The 17,769-nt window shown below is 41.4% G+C and overlaps 1 protein-coding gene across 2 annotated transcripts in view; it reads left to right on the top strand.

Annotated features, from left to right (window-relative positions):
- Positions 1-17,769, top strand: part of PHACTR3 (phosphatase and actin regulator 3) — a 113,932-nt gene that overhangs the window by 53,866 nt on the left and 42,297 nt on the right. For both annotated transcript variants that reach the window (XM_040609248.1, XM_040609247.1), the window contains exons 2-4: positions 7,210-7,371; positions 8,255-8,332; positions 12,556-12,738. In XM_040609248.1, the coding sequence (XP_040465182.1) occupies positions 7,210-7,371; positions 8,255-8,332; positions 12,556-12,738 (423 nt within the window). The remainder of the gene's footprint in view (positions 1-7,209; positions 7,372-8,254; positions 8,333-12,555; positions 12,739-17,769) is intronic.

Raw genomic sequence — 17,769 nt, 5'->3', positions numbered from 1 at the left:
TGTCTGCTGCCTGAGCAAGTTCTCACTGGGCAAGAGGCATGCAAATGTCAAGTTTCCCCTCAAAAGAGGATATTGTACAAGCTTGGGTAACTGAATTAACTGTGATCATACAGCAATCCTTCATTAGCCTAATTTTCTTAGTGTTTAGTTCTTCCTTATCCAGGTAAAGAATGTTGTGAGTTCCTTTATGCAAACACTGAAAAACTTATTTTCTTAATGAATTGCTAATGTCACACTGTGTGCTGTAAATCACAGGAAGTGCTATTGGGACTTGACACAATGATCCAAAAGCATGAAAGGTTCCTGATTAATTTCTTTGCAGCTTGGCTCATATGGTGGTAATGCTGTCAGGTGATATGTCAACTTCCCAAAGGGACATTTTCTGGAAGAAACCACAAATCTCAAGCATATAAAGTGTATTTTTCTCTAAGAGATTTAGCTGGAGTTGCCACTTCCTTGCTCTCTTTCCTTTGATAAGTATAATCTGTTTCTGCATTCATTTCAGCTAAAGCTGGTTTTAAAATCCAAATACTTTGAAGGGAGGCTTAGCATGACAGAATGGAAATAAACTTCCCTTGCAAGCACAACCCCCTCCTACCACCCAAAAATTATGTTTTGGGGTTTTTTTTCTCCTCCTTCAATTAAAGAAAAATGTTTAATCATAATTTAACATACTAAGGAGCAGTAGAAATTATAGAACAAGGATACATGGCAAACATTTCAGTGTGAAGTGAAAATGGAAGCTCAGACTCTGGAGACCACAGGAAAGATAAAAGGAATGCACAGGAACTTGCATTTTCATGCAGGGAAGTATAAAAATCTAATCAGTATTCATACCACACAGCTAAAAGAAAGGAGATACAGCCCAACAACAGTCTGTATTCAGTGGAACATGAACCCAGAGCTGTTTTGGGTATGGTGCTCCTAAAGGACCCTATTCCCCTTTTTCATTCTGCCATTTATCTTAGTATTTTCACCCGGCCTTCATGTATCACCATGAGTCTGAAATCTGAACAAATTTACTGTGCCAGATTTTCCCCCCAAGGTAACTCAATGAATGACGCAGTTATTATGTGGATGAACCTGGCCCACTATCCATCTGCTTCCAATGGGATTAAACTCCATCCAGGGTGGGAAATCATGAACATAAAGGATTACAATTTTGAGAACAGAGAAAAGAATTCAAGACATTTTTACATACACTGTTGACCATATAACACCTAAAAATTTGGACAGGTAAATGCCTGAATTTGCACCTCAATCCTGTAATTTTCCCTACTTGGTTTCAATATTTTTCTGGTGTAACAAATATGATGTGTCAGAGCAACAATCTACATCACATCAGCAGCTGTGCATCCAAAATTAGCTTATGATTACATTCAATAATGTACTACAGTTACCTTGCCTTATCTAAACAACTAAACTGTTAGGAACTAGGTTTTCTGTTTTACAAAGGATTCTGTATAAATTTTTCCAAACCAACGCAAAACAATATTGAAACATTCACAACTTCAAACACAATGTCCTTCAAAAATTAAATAAATTACAGGTTCAACAAAACCTTTTTTCTCATTTCTGATTTTAATTTCTAAGAGTCATTCTAAATACTATATGTTCAAAAAAAACTGAGATGGAAACTTCAAACTGGAACATTCCACTGCAATTTTCTTTCAAAGACAATCAAGAAAGAGAGCATGTCTGCAGAAATGCAGGTGACAGAAAATATTTTTAGAATGAGGAAGAGCTCCATCACAAGAAACATCATCTAGTGCAATAAAAAAGCTCTTCAGTTTGAATTCTACATCTCTGGAACATAGCAGAAGTGTCCAAAGGCTCCTAGACACAAACAATTTACTCCTATTCGGCACATTTAATCATTGTGATCAGTTCTGCCTCATTTAGGATGCTAAACAAAGGAAAAAGGGGTTTGTTCCTGCTGCTAATACTCTTTCCCAAAGTTCGCAATAGGCCTTACTCTAAAACCAAGACAACCTTTCTGCCTTCTTTCCCCTGCAGGTTTCACTCATTAGGTAAAAAATACTTCTGTATAGAGCATCCTTTGTAGAGAAGTACCATTTCTTGTCTAACCTCACAAACGTCTGGCTTGCATGATTCAGGACTGACTAGTAGTTGACAGGATCCCTTTAAAAGCTCAGCTCTCCCTGTGACATCCTCAACATTCTTTATAGAGGTAGACATTAATTCTAGGCAGTGCGAAAGTTAGTAGTGGTAAAGGCACCTCTATCTCAAAAGCTGAAAAGGTCATTTTGATTCCACTCACTGTCTTTACCCTCTAGAGTGTACCAAAGGGAACCTTTTTTCCTATTTTAACTCTGTATCTGAGTTGCAAAGACAGATGCAATGACAATAAAGGGGAAAACATGCAGAGCTGCATTACAAACCAATTCATCAGAAAACAGAGCATGCCTGCCTTACAAATTTGCCTGCAGCTCTTGTCTCTGTGTTATTTTTAAACTGCCTGCAGGTTGCAGATTCTTCAGTGGTCCTTCTCCTATCAGTGTACGCAGAGGATTTAGCAAGGCACAACTTCCATTACCATGAATTTAAGTTACCAAAATTCCTGACACTTTAAAATTCAGCACCCTTCATCTTCCCATAAACTTCTTGCTGCAATTTGATTATTCACAAGAGGGCACCCCACATCTCATACAGCCTCTGTGGCAAGGTCAGTATAACTCAGCTCTGCATTCCTGATGTTCTCAGCTGCCATACATCAGCCTGTGAAGTGCAGCCTGCAGTTGCTATAATCAGCAACCGGGGCATCACACTACGGATTATTTGGCTCATCATGAAAAACCCAAGAAGATAGATCCAACTGACTGAACCCAATGCTCAGTTTCACAACGTTGTTATCGCTCAGACATGATTGTCTTGGCACCAAAACCATCTGCTGTACAAATAAAGGCTACGTGCAGGCATAGGGCATTTTTTCATCACACATCCAGGACACAGACTTCACACTATTCCCAGCAAACCTGCCCTGCTTCTGTGGGGGGCTGGACAGGATGGAGTCAAGACTTGATATCTGTAAATGGGAGAGCTTCTATGTGCAGAAAAACTTAATCCATGCACAATTCCTGTAGAGAAGGGACTAACGGGAAAAGTATTCTATTTATGTCATCATGATATTTCAAAGAAGAAATCAAGAGGCATTTTTCAGCAGCACTGATCACTACAACCGCTGCTGATGTAAACAGAAGCTGCAGATGCTCAGACTTTCTGAGGGGTCAGACCCTGCAGCCAAATGTAATGAATATTATGGTTTGTTTCCTTCTCCTCTGTTGCCTGGTTTATTCTACAGCCCAGAGCAGTACTGCAGAACAATACCCATCAGGTCAGAACCTCTCCCCTCATCTGATTTAGGATGTCTCAGACATCAAACCATTCACACTCTTGACAACCGTTAGGACCTCTAGGAATTACCCTAGCTAGCACTGTGAGAAGCACTGGCCCAGCATCATCGGCAGGGGCACAGCCACATTCACTTCCACCCCGCTGACACACTCAAAGCAGATGACAATGGTGTGATATATGAGAAGTTTGTTTCAGATCTGGAGCTCCAGCACAGAAGCCTTTGCCCTCAATAGGGTACAGCAGGGGCTTGAAAGCAATTTCAATATTAACAGCCAACAAGCTTCAGTCAGAGCAAAATCCTCTTGTCCCACGTGGCTGGTGACTGTCTTCTTGTGGGACCAACTGGTCTGTCTCAGCAGCGATGGCCACACAGAGCCTGGTCTCCCTGTGTTGTGTAGGGTTAGGTTGCTGTGCTGTGGATTAAGCTTGTGCTCACTTGACCCTGTACAACAGTCATCCCTCAGCCTTCTACATTACACAGCTAGTTAAGCTGTTGCTTGTTTCTCCCTGCTGATTTGGTGAGTCTTGATTCGGCTTTTGGCTGTTTACATTTTGCAGACATCCTCTATGTAATTGCATGGCCTGGCCCCAGGCTGTCAGGCCCGGGGAGAAATAACCACATTATTCCACAGAACAGTTAGCATAATTAAAATATTGACTGCAGAATAAAAAAATGTGCTGAATATTTCACAGAGTGGTTGGAGGGTTGGCAAGTCTTGGCAGCTTGTTGGCTGCAGGAACTGGCTGATATTTAGGCGCGCCTTCTCCTTCAGTATTCATTGCTGTACGTGGGAACTGCTTTTTGTGCTGTCAACTTATCTCCCAAGCAGCCAACCCACAACCACGAAAAAATGAACTGACTGGAAATGTGGAGCTCCAAGGGCTTTCTTGTGATTCTTATTGCCAGTGAGACCATTTCCTTGTTATTTATGACTTCAGGACATCTGTCTTAGTGTGTCTCTATCTATTTTTATTTGTGTCCATCTCTCCAAATGCACAGTGTAGGAATTGCATATGGTGAGAATGTACCAGGTGATAAAACCATTTGCTTAAGAACTGCCTGTACCATATGAGAAGCATTAATAAAGTTAAAAAGCCCACAAAAACCTCCACTGCAACATTTGTTTTAGCTACTATTCCTTCTTTGACATTTGCTTTCTATCTATATTTCATCTGTAACCAAAGTCTGAGGCATAAAATGCTTGTATTTCCACAACCAAGAGGGCAGAAGGGGATGGAAGAAACTCAGTTGACAGGGCTTGTAGAAACTACAGAAGATCACTACTGGGCACCTAGGGAGTTCTTAGCTCCTTTGCAATATCTCCCCATTCTCTTTCTTAGGGAAATATATGAGATAATAAACATTGCTAGAGACACACAGGTTTGGGTTTGAATGACTTCCTGGTTCTGTCTACATCCCCTGCTATCTGGCAGAAAAGTTAAAATGATCTCATGCTACCAGTGTTAACATGTGGATGATGCCTAAACCACTCTGCAGACACCTACATCCTGAATGAAATGCAGTAGGATCAGTTACTTGCCAAGGTACTGCTTTAAATCAGCTTCTTATTTTAATCTTCACTTACATGCTTGAGAAATTCCTGGAATGGTAGGAAGTGTTTAAGCAGCAGTGCAGTCTCACAAGCAAGCACCAGGGACAGCTGAGCCGAGGAAGTCCTATTCCACTGTAGCTTCCAGGGACAAGGGTCTGATTTACACTCTGATCTACAGCTTTTTTGAGATGAGCTAATGTTGTGAACATTTCCATTCCCACTCAAGGGATGTCACAAAAAAATGGCCAAATGCTATTTTCTAAGGCTTCTGTTACAGCTTTAAAGTAATCATAATAGCAAATTAATAGCAAATCTACTCTGCCATTTTCCATTCTCATTGGCATCTCTGTCATCAAGAGTAGCTCTACTTCTTCAAAGCTTATTTCTGTGATACTTCTCACTTTTCAATATGCAGTTAGGAAAGCAGCATACTATCTTGGCACTCCAGCTGTGGTCTGTAGGCTACTGCCTTCCTTCTGTGGTAGGCTCATTGCTAGTTTCTGCCGTCAACTTAATACTGACCTCCAAACTGTAAATCATAGTATCACCTTGGGTAGACACCTTTCTTTTAAAGGAAAAAAATATACTTTTACGCACATTTTAAATCTCTTCTAAATTAAACCCCAAGATAGACTCTGTGGAATGACACAAAAGATGCTTCAAATTCAGTGCACAGAAAGAAAAGTTCACTGGGCATGCACAGCGTGGGGCTTGGGGGTGGGGATTGTTACAGCCTTTTCTCTGTTCTGATAGTTCACATGGCCAGGTTTTTGGTTTGTCTCCACTGAATGATTCATCTCTATTACCAGTATTTTCAAAATTAAATGGAAGAGGAGGAATGTGTTCGTTCCCCTGCTGTGTTTAATAATCTTCCAAAAATTGTTTCCTGTTTACTTGGAAATCCCCACCTCCACGCTGTGATTTAAGCATTTTCACCCTGTTAACCTAAAAACAAAGCCTAGAAGATGCTGTATAGTTTTTATCTTGCAGTCATAAAGCAATTTATGATAAATGTTGTTCCAGAGAGAAATTACTTGGAAATGTATACATGTTCATAGCTCCACATTGCTCATTTAAATCATAACTGATTGTTGAAAAAAAGATACAAATTGTATTCAGTTTTTATTCATGTAACATGTCTGGTGACTGATGGAAGCTTCTCTTTAAACAATCACTGTATTGCTGCTCAAATACAAATCTCAAAGGCATCAATAACCCCATTTGCAACTGTGCTTTTTTTCATGGTACTCGCTAGCACACAACTGTGAATAGCCAGTATGTATTGTTTTGGGCAAGACTTGCCTATAAGCAAAACTTAACGGTGTATTTTCAAGACAAAATACTAAAAATACCTAAACTGCTTTTCCAGCTGAAGCATTATCTCTGAATTCCTGTGGCTTGGCTGGACAAAAAGGAAAGAATTTTCCCCTTAGCTTCCTCAAGGAATAAATTTGCACAGTAGTTCTAAGATTTTACTTACATAGCACATATCAAACTATTCTTATATAAAAGATTTGCAGTAGCTCACACAAGTCAGTGTGTTCTGTGTTAGCGTATGTGAAAAGAGTCATTTAAAAGGCAGCAATATCCTGTGGGTTAAGAACAGAACTGGAATCTGGGAATTCAGAAGGGACCTGAGCTTTCTCACACTTCCTCTCAGCTTTTCATAAAGGTCTAAATTTTCCTAAATGAACATTACATTTACGTGATTAACTGGAGGCCGCATGGGCCTGATTTACAGATGTGTTAAATTTCTACTGCTCCTATTAAAGCTCTTGGGAGCTCTCAGCTCTCCACGTTTCAGAAGGCTGTAATGCAGTTACATGCAGCCCTTGGGAAGGAGAGTAACACCATTACCTTGGTGAGTACCAGGCATGGACAAAGGTAGGAAAAGTGATGCAATAAAGCACAGGGAGTACAAATTCAGCATCCCCCCCCTCTCTGTGGGCCTAATAGCCCTGATTAATCCATGAGGGATGACAGCAGTGCAGATACTGAAATATTTGGCATCCAGACAGCTACTGTGCAAGACCAGAGTCAAGAGAGGAGCTGGTAGGAAGCACCGGGCTGGCACAGTGAGGTTGGGTGCCTCTCTGGCTGGCATCCTTAGCCTGGCTGCCAGCTCCAGCAATGCAGACACGTTCTTTCAATGTCTTCCAGTGCTTATCTCTGTGACTAGACCGAATGCTTGTTTGCTGGTGAGACTCCATTTGTCTCCCATTTTTAAGCCTATGCTGAAGCTTTTTGTCTAACAGCTGCATTTCCTTTCTTCCCCTCTCAGATGAGATGGAGCAGTCCCCTGCAATGCGTTCTGACTACTTGGTCTCAGGGATTCGAACTCCGCCAGTGAGGAGGAACAGCAAACTGGCAACACTGGGCAGGATCTTCAAACCATGGAAGTGGCGGAAAAAGAAAAATGAAAAATTAAAGCAGACATCTGCAGGTAGGATGAGAACAAGACAGTGATGCTGCACATAGCCAAAGCTTACCTTGGGCAAAATTTGCTTACACAGGAAATGTTAATGGTGATCTGATTTAAACCTAATTCAGAGATTTCAGCATGTTGCAGATTAACAATGTTTTAGGCTAGAAAGAGCCCATATAGGCTGACTTCCTATGTAATACAATATAGTACCTTTAGAAGAAAAGGTCAAATTATGAGTGAAGCACAAACCTCAACACAGACTGCTTTTCATGGGTTGTCTCTTCTCCAAAATAGGCTACATTTATTGCCCCAAGTATCATCACCCCTTTTATTTGGGGTAGAGATTATATATGTCAGAGTAACATTATGAAAAGTGACAGGAGGAAGCCACAGCATGAAAAATGCCTTCCCTCAAGCTGCTGTCTCTGCGGTGAAGGAGCCCAGCACACAGCACTGCATGCTCTTGCTAGTCTCCAAAGATGTCCCAGAAGACCAGTAAGAAGACAAACTCACTTGCCTTTTCTTAAGATAGGATAGTGCAATTCCCTCCACTTGCCCCAATATCCTGTGGAGTGTCACAGGGAAGGACATCGCTTCCTGAGGCAGCTCCAACATGCCATATTAAACAACATGAAAGCTCCAATATCCCTCTTACTTGCACTCAGTGTGATCAGACGGTAGGTTAGATCATAAATCTCAGCTCTACATGTGGGTGATTTTACAAAGGAAAAGGCACAAACAGGCTGACCAGTCCATGCTCCCCAAAACAACATCCTTGCAGTTCTTTCTAAGCACACAGTGGCTGAGACTAGAGGGAATTTTCCACATTGCATCTTTCTCACTCCATTATATGAATACTCTGTTGTTAACTGGTGCTGTGTTATGCTACTACTTCATGCAGTGCTGGAGAAGAAGATGACAGCACGACAAGGTCGGGATGAACTCATTAAAAAAGGCCTTCTGGAGATGATGGAACAAGGTATAGTAAAAATTCTTCGTCTGTTTTATCAAAATATTTTTCAGGACAACAGGAAACACAGAATTGCAAAAGCAGAAACCTAAAACTCAAATGTATGTACAGGAAAACCTTCAATCCAAACAGAGTGGAAAATTCAATATCTGAATTAAGCATGTCTGTCTTCACATTCCTCCCTGCTGCAATCAATCCATGCAGTTTAATTTTTGATGGTTTACCATCCTGAATGCAACTCCATTTTTGTTTGATTTATACATGGTGCAATCTGAACTGGTATGCGTGTTTCATGCAATTACTCTAAAGCTAGCTAAATCCTACTGTCAAGAAAGTCAGATAAAGCTGGTATAAATATAAACTTAAACATACAGATGCATTCAGCTAACATGTACAACCCATGAATCCAGATTTCATGGAATGATACTAATCTGATGTTTTCAACTGTCTTTCCAGTAAATCAAGTTTGTGACAAAATGTATTAGCATTCTGCCTGTTTTTCATTCACATGGAAAAGTGAAGCATTTGGTAGTGTCATTTTAAAGCTTCCCTGAACGCAAACCAGGTTTAGTAGAAGTCATTGAATGAACGATGTGTCAGAAACATGCACAAAGGACTGTGGTTCTGTATATCCCTGCTCCAAAGCCCTGACAGATTCTCAAGGGAGGCAGAGATCTGGGTGACTGTTCTGCAAGATCAAGTGAGCTCCCAATGTTACAGACAACTTCCCAATTGCCATTTCCACCTAAAGAGAGATAAAAAAAGTAAATCCATCTTTACTTTGAAAACTTTACAGCAGAAAGTACTGTCATGAAAAAAAGATTGGTGTTTTGAATTTGACCAATCTGATAGATAGAAATTATGCTCTTTGAAACTAATAATTGAGTTTCTTTGTATAAAACAAATGCCATGCCTATAAATAGCCTGTGGGACAATACTCAGTGATGCTATGCTGGAGTGTAACCGAGCAACTGAAGAGTCAGAAAAAGAGCATTTTAAACAGGATTTTTTTTTTTTATTGCAGTAAAGCAATTTTCATATTATTTTATTGGATATATTTTAATATGAGGTTTATGTTCAAATTAAAAAAAAAATCGATCAAACCATCAGCTTATTCTAAAATGGAAGGTTTTAGAAAGCTCATTTCTAATTCCTGTCCATTGAACTCTTTGTGTCTCATAATTCTAGATAATTAGTTGCCCTATTAGCATATTAGCACTATTGCATAGAAAAACACACCCCATTTCTGCTAGGGGTAAGGAAGTTTCCCATAATCCATGAACTTGAAGACACGCACATCTAGAGCTTTGCAAAAGAACAGTAATATAAAACTTCTGTAGAATCCATTAAATGGTAATAATAGTAATGAAGCAATAAATATCTTTCACGCAAAAAGAACTGGCTGGGAGGAAAACAGATGATGCTAAGTTGCAAGATGATTTTAACAAAATTATAATAGTTTATACATATAGTACAGTGAGGAGTGATGACAGGTTGTACTTTTAAAAAGGCAGCTGCAAACTGCTTACCTGTCTGCAATGAAGTTACATAGAGCTCCTATAAACATCAAATTTTCATTACCACCCTGCCACCCAGAAAGGAAAGAATGGCTAACAGTCAGTTGAAGGACACTGCAGCTGCCTGCAAGTTATTTTTCTTTACAGAGTGTTGTGAATCTCCAGGGTTGTTTTATTATATTATTAGTAGAAGCAGCTTATTAACTGGGATGAAAAATTGACCCAAATAATTCTCAGTAAATGATTAGTGCCCTACTTGGACCGAGCTGAAGTGGCAGCAGTTTCAAGGCTAAGTCCTCATTTATGCATTAAGTTGCAATTATCAAAGCAGCAATACTATGCTAAAAGACTACAGTAAATCCTAAAATCCCGCTATTTCATCTGGCTCTACTCCACTTCCAGGGACCTGATTCCTGCTTACTTTCATAAATAGCCCAAACTTGGGATGATGCTGTAGTCTAAGAAACCTCCAGATCTGCTTCATGCATTTACATAGCTGTGTCACACTTCAGTTCTGCAGCACAAGGTCTGTCAAGCAGCATTTTGAACTGGACTGTTTGGCTCAGAGCAAACCGAAACGCTAGTGCAGAATCTGCATCAATATGCAAGCAGCCCTGGGTGAAACTGTACCATCCTTGCCTTGGTGATGAGTCATCCTAACAGGTTATGTCACCCTGTCTCCTCACACAACCCAAACCCCAGCTGTCCAGACACACTGTGCAGTTGCACAGCCTGGGCCCCTTCTGCCCTTCTCTCCTTTCCAGTTCTGCTTACAGAGGGCAAATGCCAACCTGCCCTTGAAAGCTCCTGAACATGAAATACAGCTTCACTCATGGAAACCAACCTGCACTCTGTAAGAGGTCACAGGGTGCAGCATCTGCCATACAGTGGGATTCTTTCCCAGTAAAATTACAGCCCTACTTCTGATTACTTTGCAATACTCAAGACTGCTGCTTTCCTTAGTAGTGGACCTAAGGTCTGTGCTTTCTCCCGCCCTGGATGATCTCTAAAATACAGTGTTGGGACCCACTACCAATCAAAGCAGTACACCCACTATGATCAAAGTACAAGCTGATCATTTCTGATCAGGAACATCACTGTTTTAAGTCTAGGTGCTCCTCAACAGAAATCCTTCAACAGGGTTGTCTTCTGCTTTGTCATTATTTCATTAGTCATTACACTTTCCATCGGCTGGGATCTGAAGGAACTCATGTCTCTGAGTGCAGTTGCATTGTGGCACAGCTGTCAGCAGCTTGCCTTTCCGAAGGATGTGAGGAACGTGCAAAGCAGAATTACCTTGAAAACATTTAGGGAGCTTCCCCTGATATTTCTCCCCATTGTGAGCACAAAACTTATCAGATGTACCTGTACTTACAGCACTGAGAGATAAGGGCTGCCAGTCAAATAATGAAGGCAGCTGTTAATACACTGATGATTATGTATAGGCTGCCTTCACAATGAGCTGAAATGTAGGCAATGAACTTTTTCCCCCTCCCCTTCCCGGTATCATAGCAACTGTGCTACTGCAAGGGCTATTTTAAGAACAGTAACTTTTCACCAAACGTGATTATGAGGCAGACTGAGTGAGCTCAGCGTACAAAAATACTGCATCCCTTCCGCAGCATCTCTGGGCCAAAATCTGATACCCTTACCCAAAAGCACAATAAATTATCTGCAGATTGTCCCAATAGTATTACAAAGGAGTAGTTTGTGAATCTGTGAATGCTAGCTATTTTAAATCAACGTTCAAGAAACTTGTCATGATATCATTGCAAGAAAACATAGCCCTGTCAGGAGCTTCCAGAAAGGAGTGTCTAGGGCTGAGAAATACAACTTAGGAGGTCAGGGGTGGACAGCAGACATGTCCATCGGTATGGAGCACTGGCTAGAGCAGGAAGGAATTGCTTGCTTTGGTTTGCAACAGTGATGTAGATCTTGTAAATTCTGAGAGAGTTGTGAAGTAAAAAGACAGTTTGTATTCCGAGGACTCTTGCCTGAATAGGAGAATACTAGAAAAGCTTCAGTCATCAAAATGCATACAGCTGCAGGGATCACTGGCACAAAAATCTTTCAGAGTAAGCAAAGGGAGCAGTTTCTAGGTCTGCATGAAGAGGGATTTGAATTTCTGATCAGCTCAGTCACACAGGACATGCTTTTCAAAGCTGAGTAACTAAAACTATGCTCAAAACCTACAGTTTGGTAGGGAATATTAGCAGCCTTGTCTTCGGTAGGGCTCTGTCATTACTGCTGGGGCAGCTGGAGAGCAGCGTGGCGGACATGGAGCCTGACAACTCAGACACATCAGACTAACCTGTGAACGCGCTGCACCATGAGCTATGCTCGTGCAAGGGATCGCCTTCTCCCAGAGCCCTCCGATTTCCCATGCTTGTGCTCATCTTCTGCACAGCAGGTGCTTCCAGAGGACAGTGGCCTTTCTGTGCGTGCACAATGCCATTTGCCCAGGCTGCTGGATGCCCACAGGAAAAGGTGCCCTGCTGAGAAAACTGGATGGATATTAGTATCCAGATGGGCTGGTTTCCACAAGTTTTGCATTACAGATGCTTAACACTGTTAGAGATCGGATGCTGCTCTAAGACAAATCTCAGTCCCCTGAGCACTAGCAGCTTTGAGGATCACTCTTCTCCAGAGGACAGCAGGGAGTTTCAGCTTTCACTGCTCATGGTTTAGTTAAGATTAAATGGTTTGGTGTTTTAGGTACCGAAGGCAAAGCCAACACTGGTGACGATGCCACGAGAGCAACGCAGAGTGACCCTCCAGCTCCTGTGTGCCAGGCACTTGCCTCGGAAGAGGTGCAGCAAGACAGTACAACAGCAGCCACAACAAACATGACCTCGTTTGGTGAGGAGCTGCATTTGGATGAGCTGAAAGAAGATACAGGTATTGGATATAAAATGTTTTCAAAAAACTGTAAAGTGTTACAAAAATATTTCTGCTAAGCTGCTTTATGAAGGGTCAAACATGTCAGTGCAAAGGGCAGAGCACTTTGTTCAGCCCATCCCATACTAGGTTAGCAGTCAGTACTTAAAAACTGATTTTTGAGACTGCTACCAAACCGAGGGACTGCACAAAGCTTGGCTTAATGGGATTAGCTGGATTATGAGACGATCCAGTCTTGGCATGGTGCCCCTTGGTATTAGCAGTGACTGCTGTGAAGACGACACAAGCTTCTCTTAAAAGCATTTCTTAAACTTTTGTGCCAAGCCTGAGATTGTTTGTCCTGGCTTAGGAGAACAATGTCAATACACAACCCACACTGTCTGTATCCTCACCCTGTCTACAACATTCTGCAAATACAAGTGAAGTTCAATATCAGGAGCACAGATAAGCTAAACCAAGCTCCTTTCATGCAACTGTGCTCCGCAGAGCTCATCTGTGACAGCAGCTCCTTGGGACCAGGGCAGCCAGGCATAACCCTGGAGGGTTTCTATTCACTTCCTGACAACCAAGAAATGCAAAGTTGCAGAGATAATGCTTTATCCTAGCTTGTGAGGACTGCCATGTAGTGATTACAGATCTTCCTCCCCTCTGGTCAATCTTTACACCTCCTCCATCTGCCCTGGTTGCCTTTTGTTCTCCATCGCACCTTGCTTCCTCTGGGGTCCCAGCCCCTTGCCATTTTCACCAAGCCCACCCCTACCTGCTGTTTGCTGAACAATGCTACCTGTTTATGCCCTCAACTTGCTTCAGAATGCTGCCCTCAGCAGCTCAGAGTGCAAATCATTCTCTGAAGCCTTTTCCATTTATTTACTTTATCCTTTCCCACTTCCTTTTCCTCCTGTCCTTTCCATCCCCATGACTCATACAATTTTGTTCCCTTTTGCTATTTTGCTTTTACATAATATTGCTCTTCTGGCCCATTTGTAGCTCCACTCCACTCTTAATTGCTTTGACAACAGAAACTCCCCAGAAGTATCTCTCCTCATGTTTGCTCATCACAAAGATTTTTTTGTAAGCTTAATAACACCTTTACATCACCCACCACCTTCTTCAACTACATGTGTTATCCCATCAGGAAATATCCCAAAGCACTGTTGGCTTCTAAAGAGTTATCCTTTCTTTTTTGTCTCTTAAAATACAGACAAAATAGAGAGTTGGATATAGGCAACCTCTCTTAATACATGCCCTTAATGCTCTTTTCCTTTCTCTTCAAACTCTGTCCTTTATGGCTGTGTTTGGTTTTGTTATCACCTTAAAAATTAACTGAGGCAAAACCCATTCATCTCCCTGTTCTTAGAATAATCAGATCAAGATCTTGACTAGAATCTTTCAGGTCTTTTTTTCACTCTTTTCTGAAGCATTTTATTCCATATCACTAAGGAAACTTCTCTCTGAACTTCTAATCCTTATCACTGGGACAAGCTATACTGGAAAGATGACACTAATCATGTATCATGTAGTTAACCTTATGGCTCTGCAAAACCTAGTACTATGATTTAAAATTTACCTTACACTGTGTTCAAAATTGTGTATTGAGGCTTTCAAAATCATCCCCGTTTCTTATGTATTTTTCTCTAACCCTTCTTCTTTTTGTTGTCTCCCTGGCACAACCTTTCCTCTCCTGTATTTCTTTTCCTCCACTTTTTGAGGTGTCATTTTTCTATGTTCCAAAAGACAACACTGGGATTACCTTTTCCTGTCTCCCTGGTCTGTGAGATTCCACTCCTATTTCTTGGAAATCTTATCTCTTTCATTGGTGGCCTCTGGATTTTAAAATAATTATTGTTGATCTAGTCTTTATGTGATGATTTATCCCTATCTCTGTATTCTAGCATTCCTGTCTCTAGTGAGTCCACTTTAAGGAATTAATTGGGTGGGATAGTTCTTTAAAATTGTCAGACTGTATTGCTAAGTTTATTATAATGTTGAATTATAACACTTGTCCTTGGGCTCAAATCCAGGCCCAGTGCAGTAGGTGCCCTTCCACAAATTCATATGAATATTTGACGAGCTAGAAACAAAATGAATATATCTGCTTTATACTCAATACGGCATATTTCATCCCAAGAATGTAGGAGGAAGGTCAGGAAGGGGAAGAAGAGGAAACAAAAGGAAATATTTGTCGACCTCATGTTTGGTTAATACACAGAAAAGAGTAGCCTAGGCAGAAAGAGGGCAGTTTTTCCCACCTAACCTAGCCAGTGGGCTTGGGGGCAGTCTCAAAAGCAGGATTTCTACCTAGTTGTGAGATGGCATTTTTACAAGTGGCACTCCATGAATAATTAGCTACTCTGGCAAGGAGTCTAGTGCTGAGCACTTGGAATATTTTCAGCAGGATAATATTCACTCTGTGGTATGAAATCTGTTAATAGGTTTGTGTACTCAAGACTCAGATCAGCCTTCAGCCCGAGTCAAACATGTGCTGTTGTTACCATAAACAACCACAGAAAAAACCAGAAGCAAACTGTTCTTTGCAGGGAATGTAAAATGGACATTCGTTAGACAAGAGTGCACAATGCCAGTTTGTTTTCCTCATACCACTCTCAGAACAGGATGGAGTTCAGAAACAAAAAGATCTGTCTGACTGAGGCTGTGTGATTTGGATCCACCTCCTCTACAGGAAAAGTGCCTCTATGGCTGCTCCTCTGCATCCACGCCAAACGGCACTTCATGTCACAAGGAGGTCCACTGATTTCAGTGAAGCTACTCCCAGAAGAAAGTATCACTCCACTCAGGGGAATGCACTCAAATCTGATTAATTTTCCTATCATGTTACTAACATCTACTGGAGCTCTTAATCTTTCTATAATGCAACCCATTAGTGACTTTATTTTTCTCTTCCACATTTTGTCTTCTATGCAGTAGGCACAAAAAAATACAAAGTGATGTCAGCCTGGAACAAAGGATTTCCATAGAAGTATATTTAAAATAAAATTATTTCCTTCTATAATTCAGGCAACTATTACATATGGCAGCTTTCCTATCAGCCCAAATTTCACAACACTTTTTGTTAACAATGCATATTTATTCTACTTTCCTGTCTTTTTTGAATAATAAATACTAATTCCTCTTCTTCTAGGCATACTCATTAATCTGTTTGTCAACAAATTAAATGCTATTATCTTGCCAGTGCTATTGTTTCCAACTGCCTAAGTGCTCTGGTGCCTCCCCATGCACTCTGAACATGAGGATGCTGAATGTTCATTAATACAGAGAGTTTGTATTCCAAACAACATAAAGCTGAGCCAAAAGATTTGTGACGTGGCAGCTGGGGGTGCCCACTGCTAGGAGTTTTATTAAGAGATGCCCTAGAATGGTTTGAGGGAAAGGTTTAGACAATCCAGAGTGCCAGAAGGAGCAGGATTTGTCATTTATCCAGCCCAAGCAATTTGGACATCTCTCATGCTTTGCTCTGGTGAGACCCCATCTGCAGGACTGTGTCCAGCTCTGGAGTCCTTTAGCACAGGAAAGATGTGGACCTGTTGGAGTGGGTCCACAGGAGGCCACAAAAATTATCAGAGGGCTAGAACACCTCTCCTATAAAGAAAGGCTGAGAGACTTGGTGTCACCCAGTGTGGAGGAGAGAAAGGTCTGGGGGAGACCTTATTGCAGCCTTTCAGTACTTAAAGGGGGCTGATAAGAAAGATGGGGACAGGCTTTCTTGCAGGGTCTGTTGCAATAGGGCAAAGAGTAATGGTTTTAAACTGAAAGAGGGTAGATTTAGACTAGAGATAAGGAAGAAATTTTTTACAATGTGGGTGGTGAAACACTGGAACAGGTTGCCCAGACAGGTTTTAGATGGCCCATCCCTGGAAACATTCAAGATCAGTTTGGGTTGGGCTCTGAGCCACCTGGTCTACTTGAAGATCTCTCTGCTTATTGCATGGGGATTTGGACTAGATGACCTTTAAGGGTCCTTTCTAACCCAAACCATTCTAAGATTCTATGCTGAGGAGAGACTTACTGACCTTCCCATTTGGATGAGTGCTTCACTTGCCAGGGTAAGAAAAATAACCTTCCTGGCTACTACTGAGCCTATAGTGGCTGGAAATGTAGTTTGGAGAGAGCCTGGCCATAGCTGGGGTCCTGGATCAGTCTCAGCCTCAAGCCCCTTTGTGGGTCCTCACATGATCTCAAAGGTCTTTTCCAACCTATCATTCCATGAATGATTCTATGTGCCAAGGCAGAGTTCAGGACATGTAACAGGGTGTAAGAGTCAAACAGTGAAGCACTGTGCAAGTTCAAGCACTGCCAGAGTCAGCTGGTATCTGAGCAGGTTTCAAGGATGTTAATTTTGGACTTCACTGTAATTCCACCTATGGCCTGCTTTAGCTTCAGGCCTTTCTGGATCTATTCCCCTGTGTCCTCACCACAGCCAGGTCAATTTGATGAACTGCTCAGTGATTCAGCCTGCACTAACTTGAACAGCCAAGTGCTTTTGCTATCTTTCATGAGACAATGCTGAAATGAGCACTGCTTCACCATCTCAAACTAAGGCTTTGGTGATTGAAGTTTTTCTGAAGTACTTCATCGATTCTCTGTTCCACATTAGCTGCTGAGATCCAACAGCAAATCTTTTTTATGGCAGGCTTTTCCTGGTTATCAACTTTAACCTCAGGAAAGACTCAACAGTTCTGGAGTCAGATACAACAGGAAAAAACTTGGGATGCAAATTGAAGTCATGTATTAAATAAGATAAAAACTAAATTGCAAAAATAAATGTGCAACAAGCAATTGGAAAGTCAACTTTCATGTAATACTACCAGTTGATAATCTGTGCCCTTCGGCTGTGTGTTCCTAGCACAGAAGAGTACTCAGTTCCTAGCACAGAAGAGTACTCACTCAGTAACTGTGCCACGACAGCTGCATGCTGTAAGAAAATTCATTGCAGTTCTCAAAAGTTGCTTTGCCCTGCTGTCTTCATTATTAAAAAAAAAGTGAGCTAAAAAGGCTTTAGGGAAGTAAGGGATG

The sequence above is a fragment of the Falco naumanni genome, chromosome 10 (genome assembly GCF_017639655.2).
Source record: "Falco naumanni isolate bFalNau1 chromosome 10, bFalNau1.pat, whole genome shotgun sequence".
Taxonomy (NCBI): domain Eukaryota; kingdom Metazoa; phylum Chordata; class Aves; order Falconiformes; family Falconidae; genus Falco; species Falco naumanni.
Note: the sequence above shows the minus strand (reverse complement) of the source record. Positions and strands in the feature narration are given on the sequence as shown.